Source organism: Trichogramma pretiosum, unplaced genomic scaffold, assembly GCF_000599845.2.
Source record: "Trichogramma pretiosum strain Unisexual culture from Peru unplaced genomic scaffold, Tpre_2.0 scaffold100, whole genome shotgun sequence".
Lineage (NCBI taxonomy): Eukaryota > Metazoa > Arthropoda > Insecta > Hymenoptera > Trichogrammatidae > Trichogramma > Trichogramma pretiosum.
In genome coordinates, this window is record NW_019640801.1 from 200647 (window position 1) to 222407 (window position 21761).

The 21761-nt window shown below is 33.4% G+C and overlaps 2 protein-coding genes across 2 annotated transcripts in view; one reads left to right on the plus strand and one right to left on the minus strand.

The window, feature by feature from the left end:
* The first annotated feature begins 2850 nt into the window (after positions 1-2850).
* LOC106654897 (serine/threonine-protein phosphatase 6 catalytic subunit) lies at positions 2851-6288 on the plus strand. The gene is made up of 7 exons (XM_014375065.2): positions 2851-3712; positions 3802-3897; positions 4486-4693; positions 4770-4849; positions 4920-5025; positions 5141-5302; positions 5395-6288. Exons 1-7 carry the CDS (start codon positions 3644-3646, stop codon positions 5583-5585), a joined length of 912 nt encoding a protein of 303 aa, XP_014230551.1. The 5' UTR covers positions 2851-3643; the 3' UTR covers positions 5586-6288.
* An 11389-nt stretch (positions 6289-17677) lies between these two features.
* LOC106652710 (hormone receptor 4-like) overlaps positions 17678-21761 on the minus strand; it is a 93030-nt gene continuing 88946 nt past the window's right edge. Inside the window, exons 9-13 of the mRNA XM_023458798.1 lie at positions 19110-19241; positions 18751-19020; positions 18492-18681; positions 18271-18413; positions 17678-18178 (exon numbers count right to left, since the gene is read on the minus strand). Coding sequence (XP_023314566.1) covers positions 18101-18178; positions 18271-18413; positions 18492-18681; positions 18751-19020; positions 19110-19241 — 813 coding nt within the window. The 3' untranslated portion in view covers positions 17678-18100. The remainder of the gene's footprint in view (positions 18179-18270; positions 18414-18491; positions 18682-18750; positions 19021-19109; positions 19242-21761) is intronic.

Genomic DNA, 21761 nt, shown 5'->3' on the forward strand with positions numbered 1-21761 from the left:
CGATGGAGACAACTCACGCGCTTGACTTGCTTCGCGACGTGAAGCAAGCATCAAGTTAACAGTGAGTTAGCAGCCGAGCCCGAGTTGCGCGCGTTGCTACTTCTCCTTCTTTCTCTTTCTTTCACATACAATTTTCACGCACACGATGTTTTCGGCCGCGCGACTCTCTACACGGACTACTTGTTTTGGCTTATATGATGTATAGGGTAGACCCTGTTTTCTGTACGGCCAGAAGTTAGTCGAGATCGTTGACGCTTTGGCTTCATTTTCTTTGGGCGGCAAGTTCCAACTCGGGTTTTTGGAGTCGCCACTCCGAATTTCGTAAGCAAGTTGATTTAAGGTCGATTCTGCTTCGAACATTATGCTTCGAACATTATGCTTCAGCTTGGAATTGGCTTTTATGTAAATGCTACTAGAGCTTTCGAATGAAGCATACAAGATTGTTAAAATTGCGAGATGCTCTGTAATGATAGATAAGTAATGCAGAAGCGGTTGATTGAGTAAATGTTGATAGAATTTTACGATCGCATACATAAAAAGTATGGAGTGTGCGCAAAGCTATCTGAAAAATGGATGATAACACGATTCATGTCTGTGACATCGATTCTACGAGGTTATGATGAACACACGAACGCGCGGCCAAGTCGGTGCCGATCGATAGCACCGAACAAAAGTAAGTAACACGCGTCGAAACTCGAAACTGCAATGCGCGGCAGAATGTAGCTGGAAGCTGGCCGTGGGTCGTCTGGCATGTGCGCGACAATATTACAAATTGACCTACGAAAATAGAAAGTAGCTTCAGTTGATAGCTCGCATTAAAAAAACCTGCAACGACCTAATGTATTGTTGTAGTAAATGGCCCTCGCCGTCGACCAAGTACCTATAAATGTAATCTCTATGAGCTTCGTGGAATTGAAAAAAAGGAAAACTGCTCCGAAACTTGTAAATCGATCTGCTGTTCGCATTACATTGAACTTACATGTACTCCATTGGGTAAACAACCAAACAGATGAACAGATTTCTAGTACGCGAACAATTGCTGACAATTATTTGATTATATTAAATTATCGTTACTATTTAATGAGCTCGTGATATTTTACTGTTAAATAAAAATACCGCTATAATTATTGAATATTATTTTTGAACAACCATTAAAGTAATCAATCATCTAGCTTCTGGAAGCTTGTCCATCTATTAAGTTACTATACTATCCTATAGTAATGACAAATTGTAAAGGATAGATGTTTTCAGTTATCAAAAAATCGATTATCTTTGGTCGTATTGATGAAGCGCATACCTATGCGGTAACGCATAATCAGCAGATTTTCGTCGCTTACTTACATCGTCGCCCCAGCGCAAAAACCGCACCAATGTAAACTCGAGAGGCAAAAACGTGCTCTAGTCCTAACTTTTTAACGTACTATATTTCATGAGTATAACTATATGTATCTTTTCAAAATTGGACTAAGGCACGCTTTTACCTCTCGAGTTTATATTGGTGCGGTTTTTGCGCTGGGCGCGACGGTATACTCGAAACGGCACCTCGATAGGATTCGAATTGAAAACAATATTTGAAAACTATCAAGTAGTCTCGAGTGAAAAGAAGAAAGGAAGCATAAGAAATTTCCTCTCTGTTGTTTAGGAATAGGAAATCAGTATGAATATTTGACCAAATTGTGAACTTGAATTGTATAAGTTCAAAGTCACTTTTGCTCCTTCTTTTGGGGAATTCCTAGGCTACACTCATAAATTCCACATAGTATTCTCATTACTTGCACGTTAATTAAAAGATCAGCTTCCTTGAAGTGTAAAAAAAAACACAGTGATCTCAGTCAAAGTTGATTTTTTGAATTATCTTAATCATTCTTTCCCGAACAAAGCTCGACTTTATTTGACAATTTTAAATACACCATTCAGAATTTTGTTTTTTCTCCAAAATTTCTCTAACAATTTTAGGATATGAGAGAGTCGAAAAAATGTTTTAATTATTGAATACTTTGACTACTTTACATATGTAACTGTATTTCATTTCAAGGACTAGTATTTTTCGCAATAATTTGAAAACTTTACTTAAGTCTAAGCAACAAACGCAAGTAAGGCCGTCTATAGACCGACATCATTGATGATCCTCTATTAACTCTTAAAATGTATTCAGAATTGTGGAAATTAGTATCGAATCACAAGTCTTAGAATTCTGAATAAGATCATTTACTCCCTGGTTCAATGAGAGACGAGCGTCTCGGCGATGAAATCTGCTTTCGATTAATTTAACGGATGAATCCTTAGGAAAATTCTCATACTTTGAGGTTTCAGCTACAAATTGACAGTCTCATTATCGATTAATGAAAACGGTGAAAGGTAATATTTACAACATTTACAAACGAACGTCGTCGTAAAAAAACTTGGTTATTTTATCTATTTAACTCAATAAGTTTTCAATCGAGTGTTTTCGTAATGATTAAATATCACTTATTTGTACATCAATGTTCATTTTTAAAAGTTAAACTTGATTCGATTCATTAGTTTGTGAAATCAAAAAATTTTAGTTTCTCATATTTTATAATCTTTGATTGTGACACAAAAATTGAAACTCTAGTGTAATTACAATAACATAAATATGTTTTGGTTACATGAGAAATGTTAAATAGGTAATTTGCATACTATAGTTATGTTGCGGTCGCGAGAAAGAAAAAAAGTGACCGTCAGAGTGACCATTACGATGCCGCACTTGTTCACAATGAGCATGCATTAATCATTTCAAAAGATTCACGAGCAGCGTGAAGAAAAGCCGTGCATGTGAATCAGAGATGTGAATTAGAGATTATAGATAACAATATTATATATTAGATATAGATACAGGTATATTTTGGCAGATCGCTCGATTGTACTCGGGTTGTGCTTAAGATGTGATTTTATATGACCAAGACCGATTCGTTTAATATGTAGGAGATGTTTGATAGTACGTAGCCAAATAAAGTTAAAATCGCATGAGTCTTGGGCAGGAAAGCCGTCGATTTTGAAGCTTCCAGTAGAAGCGATAAATGACAACTGGCAGCATCGTATCGACGAGCCGCATTCATATCATGAGTTGAGAAGATATAATATACGTCGCTCGACAAGCTACCGGAGCAGTGACAGAGGGAGTCCATCCGCTCCACGACGACCGTGGCTTGGAGCTTACCGGCTGCACAAGTGCAAGCGCCCAAGTAGCGGCAATACTCATGTTTGAGGCAAACTACACATAACACAACAACAGATCGCGTACTTTAGCACGCACACGCACAAGCATGACATATACCTACACGTAACTTGTACACAACACACATAGATTATCTAGCAGAGTATAGGTATAGTCATAGTAGCAGCAGCAGCAGCAGAGCCAAAGAGGGCCGCAATTGGAACAGTAGCAGTAGGCCAGCGCGCGATCGCTGCGTGCAATTCGTCGTGGCACCCAAGAGATTGAAAATTCGCAAGACTGGACTAGGGCTTACAGCAGTCACTAGTCTCTAGTCTTGTAAGACGGCGCAGTGCAGACTGCCAAACTACGAGTGCTGAGGTGTGCGGACTGTGGTTCATCGAGTCTGTCGTCAGCGCGGTGCGCCTCGATCCGAACGTCAGGAACACCTTAGCATAGCGGCCCAACATGTCCGAGCTCGACAGCTGGATTGAAATTGCCAAGGAATGCAAGTACCTGCCAGAAAACGATCTGAAGGTTCGTATAGTGGCAAGTGCATTCTCGAGGTTATGGAATAGTGACCAGCTTTTGATTTCGCATAATTTCATCATTTATTTTCTGTGCAGAAATTATGCGACCTCGTCTGTGACATCCTCCTCGAGGAGTCCAACATTCAGCCAGTCTCTACTCCAGTCACCGTCTGCGGCGATATCCACGGTCAGGTAAGTCTTGGACATTTCCTCCTACATGCAGATTCTTCTAACCTCAATGCTCTGTCTCTGTATACCTGTTAACATCAATCTCCGAATTGCATAGGTATACGAGCCATTTACGGCAAGCACGCACGATGATTTTCATTTTTTTTTCTCTCACACCACCTCGTTTACGTTTTTCTGCGACTCATGAATAATGGAGCGACGTATGAGTATGTATAGGTATGCAGATGATACCGAGCTGTATATATCAGACGTACAGTTCTCAGAGGCATTGTATAATATGCGAAAATCTATAGACATACCTACGATGCTCTCTATGCACCGATCCGCTCTATTTTTGACTGCCTTGCACCTACCGCGCATCGTTTAGGTAGATCTATTATAAAGCTGTTAGGTCTGCAATAGCCACTCCAAATTATTGAATAGGGGCCAGGATGTTGAATGTTAAAACAATACTCATTTATCGAGTAATTGACACGATGCACAACTTTTGCTTTCAGGCAGCATATGAACATATATTCTTAATTAGTTCTTTCATTGTACTCTTTACTTCCTGTAAATATGCATTCAATAGTTGCTCTTTTATTTTTACAGTTCTATGACTTGGAAGAGCTTTTTCGAAATGGCGGACAGGTGCCTGATACAAATTACATATTTATGGGGGATTTTGTTGATCGAGGATATTATAGTTTAGAAACGCTTACTCGCCTATTAACACTAAAAGCCAAATATCCTGACAGAATAACTTTGCTCCGAGGAAATCATGAATCTAGGCAAATCACTCATGTTTATGGTTTTTATGGTGAGTCAGTCATTATTAATTAATATAGAATATATTTTTTTAATATAATACATAAAAACATTGTTCACATTTACAGATGAGTGCTTGAATAAATATGGAAATTCAAATCCATGGAAATATTGCTGTAGGGTATTTGATTTACTCACAATTGCTGCCGTATGTACTTTCATTTAATTTATTTAATTTTTGTTTCAAATAAAATTTACATAAATTTTTGTACTTACAGTTAATAGATGATCAAATTCTCTGTGTGCATGGAGGATTATCACCACTTATCAACACGTTAGATCAAATTAGGATAATTGAAAGAAAACAAGAAATCCCTCATAAAGGTAAAAAAAATGTTGTTTTGCATCAATTTTATAATCTTATCACTTGCTATGATCTTTTTCACTTTCATTTTATAATGAATATTAAAAAAATATTTTTTCTTTCTTCTAACAACAGGTGCTTTCTGTGATTTGGTTTGGTCGGACCCTGATGAAGTTGATACCTGGACTGTTAGTCCTAGAGGTGCTGGTTGGTTGTTTGGAGCTACAATAACTGATAAATTTATGCACATAAATGATCTTAAACTTATATGCAGGGCTCATCAGTTAGTTAATGAAGGTATTAGATCCTTTTCACATTTCAACAATATTTTATACATATATAGGTGCAAAAATTAATACTCCTTTTAATGATTAATATTTAATTTCTAGGCTATAAGTACATGTTTGATGACAAATTAGTAACTGTTTGGTCAGCTCCTAATTATTGTTATAGATGTGGCAATATAGCTAGTATTTTACAGTTCGACAGTTGCGATGAAAGAACTCCGGTGCTATTTGAGGCGGTGCCAAAGAATGAGCGAGTGATTCCTCCTACAGTCACCACCCCCTATTTCTTGTGATTTTGGAACAATGTGATGCAACATTGGGCCTCTAAATTATCGTCCAGCAGACTGTGCGGAATGTGAAGCAATCGAGCACTCGAGTAAATCATGTTCCGAAATTATTTATTAATTTCATTGTTAAATGGATCGTTTTAACATTTTTAACTTTAAGGTGGGAAAATAAATTATCACCATTCTATTAAGCACATCGACGTTTTGTAAAGATTTTGCAGAAGCTTTATTATGAGGTTTTATAGAAAAATTAGGGTTTTTAAAAAACCAATGGCTGTAAATTTTGCTCTTTCTATAATGGTCGAGTTCAAACAGAGAATGAGCTATGTATAGTAACGTTGCGCTTTTATTGTTACTTATAATGTATAATTTACGGAGCATGTGCGTTTTGAATGAGAGAAAATAACGCTTGTTTTGTTTTATAAATCAATTTTGAGAACTTTCGTAAAAAGTTCAAATGAAAATGTATTTCATTTCGATGATGACATAAAATTTTAATTAAAAACATTCCGATAAAGCTCAGAGGTATGAATGTTTTACTATATAAATAATATCAATGGTGTAGAAATCAGCTTTAGCACCAAAGGAACATACAATTAGTATCGATAAGGTCTTCCTGATGAGAGAGGATTAAAAGATTTAATTCTATTTTCAATTATGTGCAGAGATTTGTGCCCATGTAAAAATAATTATTAAAATTGTAAATTTATGTAATATAATTTATTTTTGCCTTAGTAAATTAATTTTTTTTATTAGATATTTGATTACTAGAAAATATGTTCATTGGTAATGAATATTTTTTGTTGATCAGATTATCTTTAAAAATACGATGAAACAGCTATAAAACAAGAGCTTATACTGAAGTTGAATCATGTCATTTACATTTGTTGAATGCAATTTAGTAAAAGTGTATTCTTTCGGTAAAGAAAGATGCACGAGTAGTTGTTTTTCAACCATTAGAGTTTTACTCTGTGTGTGTTCTATAGTTAATAACAGTAGCCAAAGTTCTCAGTACATAGTAAAATATATGCGTAATTTACGTAATTTTACCAGGTATTTTTATGCAAAAACTTTAAACATTTGTTGAATCACTGTCACTCATGCTGTGGTATGTTTTCTTGTTTTGTTATAAAGTTTCGATAAATTATAGAATCGTTTAATTAAACAATAGAAATCATTTTATTAACATGGATACACATTAATTGATAATTTTGTCCTAATCATAACTAAATTTTTACTTATTGTGAAAACCAGAAAAAAGTACAATGCTAATTTTGTCATTAATTTGGACAAAAATTAATTTATGTTAAATCAATCAATTTTTCACTGCAATAATTTGCCGAATCAAAATTTTATTGCCCAGTATCGAAAATTCTATAATGACAGGCTTATGATTTTTTTTTATCTAATGTCATCTAAATTTTTACAATTGTAATATTCTCCTTTACAATAAATTTATTTACTATTACATGAAATACATGTTCCAATAGTACAAAGCTAATATTTAAAAAAAAGTTCTTTTATAATGTTAGAAATTTCATCATTGCTATATCAAAGTATAAGTTAAATATTGAATTAATAAATTTCAAACTCTTAAAATTTATTTTAAAATTAGGTAATATAAGCTATTAGAACCATACTACTGATAATTCTGTTGAATGATATATATTTTTTCATTGTAATCTAAAGAAAAATAAGTACATTAAATCGAACAGTATTTAACTTCTTAGTTTCAATAAGAAACAGTTTATTTGTTTAATAACTTAAAACTTATTAAGATTGGAATTTGTTTCGTGAAAATCAATTACAGTATTATTTTTGTATTAAGAAGTAATTTAAAAGTAAATGCATTAAACCATCCTGTAAATGAATAAACTGTAAACGATTTTTACGAAATGAGAAATTTTGCGAAAACATTGAACGAAGAAAACGAGCTTTTTTATAGTAATAAAATACTACATGCACGGCCATATGATTATTTTTAATTTGTAATATTACGGTTAAAAATAGACCATTAGAATTAATTATTATGAATGATTTTGATTCGAATGTTAAGTAATAATTTGGATGTTTTTATTCCTCTAATTTAAAACATCAGTGCTTTAAAAGTTGTATACTATGTTTAAAACCAATTATTGTCATTTGATTGGAGAAAATCTTATCCTTCAAAGCTAAAAAAAAACAATATTACAATAAAAATTGACTTTGGGAGAAGCTTAATAAGTAAAATAAAAAATACTCTTTGTAGATAGTTATACATTGTCGTTTAAAGATTGAGCGACAAATTCAAAAAAATGTTTCCATTTTGGAGAACAAAGTATAACGAGAGACCCTTAGCAATGTGCCTCTGAACTAGAATGTGTGATGGTATATTAGAATGAAAAAAATGTATAAAAATTACATTCACGCAATTGTTGGAAAACGTCGGCGACAAAGCAATGTTAGAATTCCTTGCACACAAATCCAAACTGTTTATATCAGGCTGTGGGTTGCTGCGCGCACACCTCTCGCAATTGTCGTTGATCCTTCATTAAATGTACATATAAAAAATGCTAACAATTAGGTAAAAAAAGTATGAATAATTTTAATATTGTTAAGATATATGTGCGCTTTAGTATTACGCATTACACTGAATTCCGTCATTGCTTTGCGTTTATTAGCTTGAAAATTTTTTAATGGGCTTTTAATTGGTTGAAAGTCTTTGATCATGCGAAAATCCGGAAGTTCTAATTCTTTCAAGATTGTGATTTTAACTAACGATTATGCATATTATTATAAATAGTTTCTTGATCATAGAAAGAGTTTATCGTACGGATGCATTAATTTATTGTTCCAAGTTTTGCGCGATATTCTTTTTATTTTAAGAACATAATTTGTACATATTATTAATTTAGTTATAATTATTTATTTTGCAAATTTGTACATTTTAGTTATTGATTTGAGTTTGATTTCTCGTCTCATTAATAAAATTGCTTTTTAATTATTGGTTTAAAAAAACCCATGTAATATTTTAATTATCTTATTGAGATTATGATCATAAAATGATATGAGTTTTTCTCAAGCTATTCAAGTAGACCAGAAAATGTGCTTTTTTGTGTCTGTCAAAATTGTAGAAAACAACTATCCTTGTCGAAATCACTACCCAACTGCTCAAAAATTAGTGCAAGTATTTCCTCAAAGCAGTGCCTTCGGAAATTTTGGAAAGACGATATTTATACATAGACTATGGTCTTTTCTTTTGAAAAGACAAATTAGACATGGATCATAAATGTGTGCTAGTCTTCATCGTAAATAGCTCGTCTTTATCCTGGATGGAAGGTCATTTTTACGACACAACGATTTTTTTAATATATGTTTAATATCGGGTTAATTTGAAATCTCTTAGAACTATTGTCGCTGTAACTAATGATTCATCAAAACAATAATGTTAACCGTCCCTTTTTGTAATAGGTATTATTGCTCGTACATGTTACGGGTTATTTTATACTTTACAATAATATGAGTAAGTGTAAATAGCTCGATTGTTTTTCGTTGCGAATACGATTCGAGAATAAGCCATTTAAGTACATTGCGTTTCCATGAATGAAATTCAATTGTGCCAAAGATATTTTTAATGATAATTATAATTTTTTTTTCCCATCGATTAAAATTGTATCGTGCCTTTACTTGGAAATTATTTTCGTAAAGTCGTCAGTCTCGAAATCGCAAAAGAAAAATTCTGTGGAAATTTAGGCTGTCGATATATAAGTATTGCCTTACACAATGTGAACATTTATCAATTACGAAGAAACTGAATCCATGTCGTATACCTACCGTACTCTGTGCATTATTATTAGTCCTGCTTTACAAATCGGTGTCTTATTGTATATATACTAATCATACAAGTTGTTAATGTGTCTTCATCTTCTCTCGCGTATAATATAATCTTGTAAGTAATATAGGTTTCGTATAGTTTTATTATAACATAACGAAATGCTGAAACGAAAGATATGATCAATATACTATATAACATTTTATGTGAATATAGTAGAGTGAGCAGCTAATTGCATGAAAAATTTTTCAATTTTTGTCCTTTTGATTTCGACAAGGAACACAATTATCCGAACATTTTTGAATAGCGCATGGTAAACATAAAATACCGAAATTATTTCCCTTTCATTCTGTAAATATTTTAAATACAAATTATCTCACTTAAGGTTAAAAAATTATATACATAACTTGCGCGGGATTGTCGTAAATGACACCCTCGAAAATCACCTTAGTGAAATGCATGCAGTAACTTCTCGCGCAAATTAAGACACTTTTGACAGTCTCTCAATACATGCAGCAAAGTATTGATATAAGTGTCAAATCAAACCTAATGTATTCATCTGAACTTGATCAATCAACATAAGTCATATCCGTGTGTATCTTCAATTATTAAGTACAGTGATCCAGTTGTAGATAAGTATCCTACAACTGGTACCAATTATATCTTTTCTTAATGTAAAGTCAATATTACTGAGTTCTGATGAAAAAAGTAAGGACCAATGAAGAAATAAACTTTGGAGCGAAAATTGAGCTTTTCTTGTGTACGTACAAGAAAAGCATACTCAACGCAATTATGAAATGAGCACATACGATTACATTAGCAAACGAATAGAGGAGTGAGTTCGCAATTTTATTCGTTGAATAAACTAGCTGGTACTCGCTTGAAAGAGTGTTAGCAATAAAAGCTCAATATATATTTTCACAACACCATTTATAGTTGTATACGTCGTGAGCTAAAACCAAAATATTTTCCACGATCAATTTAATTAGGCTGGTGCATTGAACGAGATACTTGATATAAGACCTTGGCAATGAACTTGCGGACGAAAAGAAAAACGAAAAAAACAGTTGACATTACGAAAGCACACAATTGTACAAAAATTTTAAAAATTCATATTTCGGGTGATATGTATAAAATGTACAGAAGAAAAGTCGAACATATCGAGTCGCTGTTAAACGTAGCTTGAATGAGAATCATCGCGTATAGCTAATGTTTACTTTTTAGAACTTGAATCGTGCATGATAAATCAAATATATACCCTCATAGGTATTAGGTAAAGGATTGTCGACTAAACCTAAAAAATATGTAACTCTGTTGTGTTGAACTAATCATGAAACATCTGTAATAAAAATTCATAAAATAAACTTGCTTTTATAAGCCTAATTTAGACCTTACCCAATAAATTTATGGATGAAGGAATCAATTCAAATACGTTATAGTTTTTATTAATCTTTAATTAGTTTATTTAATTGTAATAATATTATTTTCGTCGTGAATATAATAATTCTTTTTACTCCTTAGCATGTATATGCATATACGTATGAATACATACACATGTACATATATTTATATGTATACATACTTATTTATAATAATTCATCATGTATAATATATATTATCTACATTTATAATCCCTAATGAAAGGCATCTCCAACCAGACTTCATTTTTTTTATTTTAAAATATCTTATTTATTCATAAAAATACAATAGGGGAGCAGATGAGCTCATCGCATGCGCGATTCCTGAACCACTCACGACTGGACGTCACTATCACTTATGATTATGATCAACAAATCAATTTTCAACGATTATGTGCGTAAATAAATTTCCTTTCAAACGTATTTATCGCTTTTAATTTTTTTTATTTTGCGAGGTAACAGCCCTACGTTGCTTAGATATCGTTGATATAATAGCGTATGTCAAGTTCATGTTATTTTTTAGCTAAAAAAGACGAATAATAAACTAATTTAAGTCACAAGCCATTTTGAATGAATGTTTTTTTTATTCCATGTCGTTTGACGTATCAAATATAATCCAAAAATTCAAAATGGCTATCGCGTGTATTGAGCCGTGTATTGAATGCAATATTCTAAATGCTAGAATTTATCTTACAGTATTTCAAAATTCAATGGGTCTAATGAACAAATATTTTCATCTGAAATCAGCGTTCTACAATGCTTGTAATCGATAATTGTAGATAGCCAAGCATACAATCGATATTATGTTTTTGATTAACTACATTTAAGAATTTCTATGGCATTTATACACAATAAAAATATGAAAATGTATATATTCATGGCCATACAGTATTCTCATGAAAGGAGATTAACGATTTTTTTTATTCAACTTGAGTATTTCGTAATTAGTCTCATGAAAATTTATTTTATAAATTGTACATTATTTAACTGTTAGTATAAATTTCAGGGATATCCCTAAAATTTTAAAACTAAATTATTTGTGAGTTCATTAAATTTTGAAACACTTTACAGAGAGCAGTAAATTTGAATCACGTTTGAATTCAATCGAAATAGTAAAGAGCGATGTCCTAGTCGTGACTGCTTTCATTTTTTATTTTCACTTGTTTGTTTAATATATTAAGAAAATAATCGAAGATAACATAAAACAGTAAAAGTACATTGTTAAACACATAATATTAATTACAGACTTGCAATGTAGAATGTAGTCTTTATAAAAAATGGTAACTTTGACTCTCTGTGTTTGAAAAAAGTATAACACCGGGAGCTTTGTTCGCGCCCTCGTTTTCGTACTCACACTTATCAATTTCACACTTATCTGAATTTCTCTGTCCTTTTTTTTCTTTTTTCAATAAGAGTTGATCATTTTTGGATTACTGCGCTTTTTATTGTTATATTTTTATCGTAAAATTAGTTACAAAAACCCATGGATTGTATGATAATAATAATTTATTATTTTAATGGTTCATTCATTCAATGAATTTCCATTATACATAATATTGATAAATCTGATTTATATTTATTTATAGTTATAAACAAGTATGATAATAATTATAACAATAATGACAATAATAATTTTTATTAGTTCAGAGCAGCTCAAAAAACGATAGTGAGACTTATTCTACTCATATTACAAAGATTCTGTTTTCATCAAGAAAATTTTTTATAATCTATACAGTAACTATATAATTGTTTTATGTATCACAAATTTTTTTTTCAATTTCGCTAATAATCATGTAAAGTTCAGCTTTACAAACTAAAATAACTTTTGCCTCTGTCGGAATTTTCAATTATAAAATTTTTTAATAATTATAATCCAATGATGAGCTTCAGACCAAATTAACTGAAGGATACATGCAATTTGTTAAATTAACTGTAATGAAGATGTTCCTTCAGAATACAAAAAGATGCGTTTTTAAGTGTAATCATGTTATAAATATAGACTAGTACTTTCAACATTCTCACATTTATCCACATTTTTACGCGATTACAATTTTAATGGTTATGATAATAATGCAATATAATAATAATTTGATAATCTAACAATTTTATTTTCATCATTCATTATATCGTCGTTGCTTACGAGTAAAAACACAGTGAAAAACGCTACGAAAAAAAACATACTGATAAAATGCCCTGAACAAAAACACAGCTCATTCAATGCCGTGAAAAAAAACACACCTCATCGGAGCGCCACGAAAAAAAACACACCTTATTGAATGCCATGAAAAAAAACACAGCACATTGGATGCCGTGAAAAAAAAACACAGCAAATTGGATGCCGCGAAAAAAAACCCAACAAGTTTCGATGCGGTGTGTTTTTTTCGCGGCATCCAATGTGCTGTATTTTTTTCATGGCATTCAATTAGGTGTGTTTTTTTTCGCAGCGCTCCGATGAGGTGTGTTTTTTTTTCGCAGCGCTCCGATGAGGTGTTCTTTTTTTCGCAGTGCTCCGAAGAGGTGTGTTTTTTTTCATGGTATCCAAAGAGGTGTGTTTTTTTTCACGGCGCTTCGATGATGTGTGTTTTTACTCGTAAGCAACGGCGAATATGTCTCAGTGGAGTATATTTACAAGAAGCGCAATCAATCCAGAAACGAGAGGACAGATTTAGTGTGTATCAATGTGTTTGGTTTTTAATGCCGTATTCCCTGCAATCACACACAAATATATATGCACTCGTACATAGACATAATAATTAATTATTTACTTAAAATTGGGCACGATAATACTGTCGTTAGTAATATAATGCCCTAAGTCTTGCATGATCCAGTGCTTTTAAGCCCTCTTAAAGTGAGTCTTCTCGTGATTTTTTTTGTTTGATGAATCTAATGTTCCTTAAAATGCATGAATGATTTTGTGAATGTTTTCTTGCCTATTATTTTCCAAATACAAGGCAGTTATAATTTATTGTTTAATTATGCACTCATTTGAATAGTATATTGGATGAGTTGAATTTACAATTATGTAGACAAAATGATGTTTAGTATACCCGATATTGATCTTTGCCTAAAGCACTCCATGTATTTTATTTTCAGTACCCAAAATAACGTATAAATTATTTTTTTAACGTATGTCGTTACATGAAATATTTATATGTAATAGTTTTATTTAATTTAAGTCTTTATAATATGGACAAGCGACCCCAAGCTCATTCAGATATGAGGTCCGTGCATTTATATATCAATTCATATTTTAAATTATTTTTTCATTATTACTCTATTTCTCAATCATTCATTTTACAACTGACATATGAACTCAGTTTAATCAGAATATAGTGATTTTACATCTTTAAGAATTTAAAAATGCTCCGATCAATTTTAAGTAAACAAGGGTTAAGCTTAGAATGCATTTCACCTTAAAAGTCGAAAACATCTAGAACAATTTAATTGTATGCTCATTCTTTTAATTTTCACTACATTTAAATGCACCCATTATTATCAATTTGCATTTTTGAAATATTATGGAACCATTATGTCGATCGTATAATTTTTTCAAAATTAGACAGACGAGCTTTTACATCATTATTTTCAAAAGGATTTTTAAATTGTACAACTAAACTGATACTGACTGTCTAGTCATATTATAAAAAAATAATGAATAAGTAAATGAATAAATGGAAAAAATTGAAGAAAAATCATCGGTTGCACACTTAACATTATATGTGGGCTTGGGTTACTACATAGTGCAATCGAAATCTTTTTCGCGTTTAATGACGGTAGAAATTAGACCAATTATCGACAAATGAAGAGAGCATATTGAGCTCAACCGTTTTGGAAGAGCATGAATGAAAAAAACTGTTAGCGATATTATGCGAGGAACTGATACATCGACAGTGACAAGTTAATGATGATAAAAAATAAATGCATTCACAGAGGTTTAACGAGTGTGACTTAATGATTGCTTTTATTCATAATATAGTAAATAGAATTAAACTTAAGATATTTTTGCGAATAAAATTTTCTTGCTTTCTTTTTTGTATACAATATATATCACAATATTCTCATGAGGCACATGCATACGCTCGCACTTGCAGCACAAACACACGCTGAGAAATACCCATACACACGCACACACACGCGCGCACACAAACAAGATACGTCGAGAATGAGAAACTTCGTTTGCACAGATTTACAGTTTGCTTCCTTTCCTTTACTTTTTTCTAACGTTCTGATGTACAAAGATACGCACTTTCGGCTTTTGCAGCTAAATAACATTAATAATAATAAGTATGCATATGAATGTTTTTTTATATTTATATATAGATATATATGTAAATGAATGATCAATAAAGAACATGGGGTGGCATCTATACACGTGCTGCTATTCCCTATAGTCGACAAAGAGTTCTTGTTGTGTGTTTGTATGTGTTTCTTAGTTTATTTATTTTCTTATTAAAATTACTTAATTAAGATTATCATCGTGGTAAATTTGCAGAACGTTTTTTTTCTGAAAAATAATCGCCGTGATATCACGTTGATCGCGCGCGGCTATAATATGGTTTATATACAAGTTGCTTTGCCTATGCTGGGCTCACTTTTTAGTCTAAATTTGATTTGTTTCTCAATTTCATATCACTTATGTACCAAAATTCTTGGTGATTCATTAAGATAAAAACGTTTATTAGTCAAGGCAATTTCAACTTGCCAACGCATGAGCTGTGACAAGTTTATTTTCGCTTAATCATATGTAAAATTTCACTCTCAAATTTTTTTATTGTTTGAATTCGATTAGATATAATCGAGTATCAAAAATATCGCATAGCTCTTTTTTTCACTTATTTTTACTTTTTTTTACCTTAATTAAGTTTTTACTGCCAATTTTTATATTTTTACAAATGTCCGAGTCCAGCATGAGCAACGCTTAAAAATGCATTTCATCCATTTTCACAAAGCTTCACAGCTAAAATATCAACATGTATCGTTTTTATTTTATACACTCTGGTGCACGGGTTATTTATTATTTGCAGCACATTTTTAAAAGGAAGAATCTGACGAAATCGACGCCGAGCGAGCTAAAGGTTTACCGCGACAGAATAAGCGCGTATCTTTTATACGATCGAGTAAAATGGAGAGATGCTTGTTTTTCTTTTCCTATATATACCAAAATATAATATATATATATGCATCATAAACATTTATTATGCGCCAAAGTCTACGATTATGTATGTGTAGTTGTGTTTATATTTCATAATATGTAATTTTATATTATAAGTATTAGCTCTCGTTTTCATGCGTTTTCTTCAGACTTTCAAATTGATAAAAAATGAAGGAAAAAAAAGATTGATGAAACAAATTATTTTATAAAATATAGAGATGCGTTGTCGGCATGTGGCGATTCGAAATTTATAGACTGAATAAATTCAAAAATTTGCGGGAATGACCGATTTTTCTTTAGTAAGGCCGACAATTCACTTTGGCAGTATATTTAATTATCAATGTATTTATATATAATATAATTATACAATAAGCAGCTGGTAACTTTACGTTGGTTTTCGACCTTCTATTTCCTGTCATGCTCCACAAAGAGTCAAACAGGAAATACAGTCGGTTCTTTTCATTAAATTTACTTTTAAAGAACTAAGTTCTACAAACATATTAACAACAATATTACAATGTAATGAACAATGGTAACAATCACGCGTTCGACATTATGTTTTATTTGTAAATGTTTATGTTTGTGAGTGAAAGTTGATGAGTTTTTTTGTTTTTCAAAAGTCATTATATCTACGAAACCACGAAACGTTTTCTTTACGATTATTACTAAATTTTTTCTCGACGCAAAAAGTTGTGTACGAGTGTTAATGAGTGTGTTTGTGTGTATGTATAATAATAGTGTATTTAACATATATTTATGCTTATATAACGATTTTTTAAATCTTTATTAGCGATATAATATATATCATTATATGTAATATATATGTACTATATATGTATTATATATAATATATATGTACATTTATCGAGGTGGCAGCCATAATTTAGTTTTTTTTTAGTCCGGATGAAATTTTGCGCACGTATCATATCATCGTCATATTATATATAATTATTCATATTATATATAAATTAAACACATTTGTGGTATCCCCAGGACGCTGACATTTATGAAACAGAGTCAATTTTATCCATCTATATATAATATCATATCGTAATATACATAAATATGTATAATAATAACTTTGCTGTACAAGACGTACGTACACACACAATTACACAGACACTTGCATGTTGTGTACGTATGTGCGTACATGTGTATATAAAATGTGAGTTTTGAAAAGGATTTATTATTGCGCATCCATGCGTACATGATTCTCCTGAATGATGAGCGATCAAATGTTGTTTTTGTATGTGCTGTTATACGATTGTTGTACAATGTTTATAATTATGGTAATTTCTTATATGTACATATGTATATATATATACATATATAATATATATGTATTACTTTAAAATGGCTGTGTATTTTTATTGTGGTCGGAGCTATAGAGATCTCTCGATTTAAGGAGACTCTTATAGGGATCGTGTAGAAGAACACAAAAACTCACGATAACTTTATGCTTATAAGCCATGTGTTTAACCATCGAATTAGAATAATTATGTTTAATTGTGAACACACAACAAAGTTAGTAGTAAGTTATTCTGCTTTTCACTGCGTACAGAAATATATATTCATTATGTATAATATATATATAATATATATTAATTTTTTTGCATAATATATAGTCTTTTAGTTTCGATAATAAAAAAATTCAGTCCATTTCTGTTTCGTGACATTTTTTCATTTTTAATCTTTGTTTATCATTCCTCTCGTAAACGTCAAAAATGTATACCAGAATATTTGTCTAATTCGGGCCAATTTTTTTCGCGTGTGTTCACGATTCGCCTGGTTGACGTTACATGCCACTGGATCGTGTGTTATTTTTTTGCTTGTTTGTCTTAATTTTTGCGCCGTATTTAATTGATTCACAACTCGCTCTATCATCTTTCATTCACTTTTGCACTTTTGCTTAAATTTTATACAATACACAATTAATCGTTTCCATTCACTCGGCTATTTAAAAATCCTTATCTATCTACTATGTATAATGTACGTATAAGTTATTATACTCTAGTAATTATAATAATATTTATAAATATTTACATTGTATAACCGCATGATTCGGCGTTCGGTGCCGCGCGAAGTTTTTGGTGAGTTCGCCGGAGCTGTGGTGAAATTCAATGATAGCTGTAGCTTATTATCATCGAGTTACTGAGTTCAAGAGGAAAGGAACGTAAAACATTTTGCTCTCGAGCAGTAAGCCCGCTGCCGCTTGTATCTGAAATAAAAAGACGATTTTTTTGATCACAATAAACGAGGCTAAGGTGGCATTCATACTTTGGTGGCGAACAAACTTTGGGCAACACTTACTTCGCTCATCCGTCCCATTAGTTCGTTAAAACGATTATGCTGATTGGGATAGGTGCTCTCGACAAAGTGTTTCAAGCAGTTTTTATAGCGCACTTGTATCTGCTCCAAGTCAGCCGTATCTCGCCGGGAGAAGGAACGTGGTTCTTTGAGAAATTGACATAAATTATTAACTTGCATTTGTAAATTTAGCCAAAAAATAGGGCAAAGGCAGAAATAATTACCATGAAGCAAGATGATGATTTTTAAACAGACGTACTCCTCGGTTCGCAGCTTGATTTTGCGAAACGTACTTGTGACGCAAGTTATCCTCTCGATCATGAGGCCAACGTCTTGCTTCAGTTGTTCCATCGTTATGGGCCAGCCCATCATTTGTGAAAGACACGCTTGCAACGTATACATGTTATCCGCGACCTGATGGAGGGCAAAAGAAAAGATGCCAATAGTGGAAAGTGTGAAAAGTCGAGGAGTAAATGAGCATACCTCGCTGATGAATTCACATTTGTCGTCGTCGTGACCGGAACTCAAGACCTTGGGCGGCTGACCGTGTATCGCTTGGTAAGCCGAGGTCGTCAGGACCAGTAGCTCGTGCCACTTGTGCGTGAGCAGCTTCGTGTGAACTTGGACCGGCAGCTCGAGATAGAACGGTAATCTCTTGGTCCACTCGACGAGTTTGTAAACGATACTGTCACCGATTTGGCAGAGCTTCTCGCTCAGCTCGCGGTTCTTGTTGTCCAGTAGATCGCCCAGGTTCTGCAAAGCCAAGTAAATTCTTGTAAATATCCGATCGCGTCAACGCTTGTACGATTTTACCTCGTCAAATCGCGTAAAATTTACTTTACCTGTAACGTAGCGATGTCTTGAAACTCGTCACAATCTATTAGAGCCTGAATCATGCTCGTATTGTCATAAGGAAAAGCTCGATCTCGTGAACTGCTGACGGCGTTGTCTAGCCTCTGGCGTAAATGCGAAACCTGCATAAAAAGAAAAGCCTTAGTTCCGTAACTCATTGAAAAGCCAATTCCGTGTTTTAAAGACGTGCTCGTCGATCAGACGTACTTCTACCGTGAGTGCAAGCAATGGATCGACGATAATCTTTATACATTTCTAATTGCAGGGCTAGAAGTGTCAAGCAGGATATGATGTAACACTACTGACTAGTGCATGCTTAACTGCCTACTGTTATGGAGAAAATAGTCAGGTATTAAGGGTTCACCTAGTCGAGCAAGCTGAACTGTTTAGTCTCTATTTTTTAGGATCAACCTTCCGACTCAGACTTACTCCGTACTTTTTAATTTTTTCCTTTTCATTTATTTATATTCATTTCATGATTATTATAATTATTTGTTTTTCAAGCGCTATACGGAAAATCTTGTCTCTTTTTTCATAAGATTACATCGAATTTCAAGTTCATTTTGGGAAATACTGTATACAATTAATCTAATATTAAATTTCTTTGAAATTGACTATTTTAACATAAATTTATCATAAAATTTTTGTTTAATTAACAACTTTTTCAAACGGCTGAGCTTTGTATGTAAAAACTAAAAAATTATATTTGTAAAATCGAAAGCGAAAGTCAAAAACTGGCATCGGAAATGTACGAGATCACGAAGTATAAGGACGTTGCACACACATGCACATACACAAGCACAGAAGAAGGCGAAATTTTATTTGAACAGACTTTTAGCGAAGCAGCCCAGATCGCATCGAGCATGTGTGTGTGTGTGTGTGTGTGTGTGTCGAAGTACGGGTATTCGTGGGGTCAGTGTCCGTTCGCGGCCGTATGGGATATATAATACTTTCACGAGTTACGAAACACGCCGAATTCGGAGCGCAGCTTGCAAACACACAAATACTCATACAGGCATAAACATGTGCATAGCCGAAAGTATCAAACTGAAGAACCAACCGTCCTTGGCTTTTTCGAATTTTTACTCTTTGTTAGAGTCTCTCTTTCTGTCTCTCCTCTTTCCCTCTCTTTTATTTTATTTTATTTTTTGCTCGCGAGAAGTCAGGAGCAGGTTTTGCTTCTAGTATGCTATTTGCCGCTTGTTATGTCACTTGTTCATTCGATATTCATAGGTCAGAAGTTCGGAGCGATGATTAAGTCGTTAGAAAGTGATTATGCTACTTCTAATCTGGCGAGTTCATCGACATCCAGTGGCATAATTTCCGCTCGGAATAGAGTCGCTGTTGGCGAATTTTTGTCGGATTATTTTGTATGGATACATCGTTTACCGCACACAACATTACATTTACATATCTGCGCGACGGCTGCTATCGTTTCGAGCCATTACTATTCATACAGTCTAAAGGGTAATTGACACGATGCGGTGGCACACATATTAAATCAGTTTGTAGAAAGCGAAAACGTGTACGCGGCCAGTATCGGTACAAGTGAGTTCGGTCACCCAGCGAACGCAGCTTATTATCGGTTTCACTTTTGGCAATGGCCTCCAGTCCACCAGCAGCTGCTGCCTTCGCGCGGGCCTGGCGGTCAAGCTCGATTCTTTATCTGCCCGCTCCTCCTCTTGTTTTTTTCAACAACTATAACGTACGTATGCGTCGCGTCGCTGGCCTCTTACCTGTTACATGTAAACGAGATAATTCGCCGCAATCGACGAAAAAGGTAGTTTCGCGGCTCTCGGACTCGTCGGTGTCTCGATTATTTATCCGATGAAATGGCCTGACCGAGAAATTGAACGAGACGAAAGTGCGCCGACACGCATTTCAAATTCAATCGGTCACGCAATCGTGCGAGCTGCAGCCGCTTGTATTGTCGTGTCAAGTGAAATGCCATGTGCGCGTGCCCGAGACAAGTAGCGGAATTTTTCCAATGCATTTTTTTTTCTTTACACCTGAATCACTTAGTCTGGGCTCTAGCTTTTCTCAAATACTAGCCGTTTTACTGTCTTTGGTTTTTTTTCAACTACAATACAACGGTGGATCAGCAAATTTTGATTTTTACGCATATTTCACGTGTGCTTTTTTACGCGTTCACAAAGTTTAAAAATAATCCAATCTTGAAAAATGTAATCAATAAATAAAAAGTTTATTTCGTCAACAAAAGTTTCGCTCCCTCTCACAGTTCATTGGTTACTTTCGTAACGTATCAGGTTATAGGCACGCACATATAAAAACACACACACGCACACTCACACACGCGCGCGTACACACATACTCGTGGCGCTAAAAAAAACCTTGATTCCTTACGCAACTTTGTGCATGACTCGTGGGCATGCAGCACACTCACACACGCACACACACACACACACACACACACACACACACATGCATACGCGCCTGTTTATGGCTCGTGCTATCTCTGGGAAAGTAAAATCGCTGCCACTGAGGTTCATTCATCCAAACTTTCAGGTATAACAATCTTACGTAAGCGCATCGTTCTAAACTTCCCTGTATTGCTCGAATATTCTTCCTCGTGGCAAAAAAATTAATTAACTGCATTGGTTTCGTGCACGTAAAACTACCGA

Excerpts from the sequence above, each read along its gene's own strand:
- LOC106654897 (XM_014375065.2), top strand. The coding sequence starts at position 3,644 with ATGTCCGAGCTCGACAGCTGGATTGAAATTGCCAAGGAATGCAAGTAC. Across the intron at positions 4,850-4,919 it reads ATTTACTCACAATTGCTGCC|TTAATAGATGATCAAATTCT; the intron begins GTATGTACTTTC and ends TTGTACTTACAG. Across the intron at positions 5,026-5,140 it reads ACAAGAAATCCCTCATAAAG|GTGCTTTCTGTGATTTGGTT; the intron begins GTAAAAAAAATG and ends TTCTAACAACAG.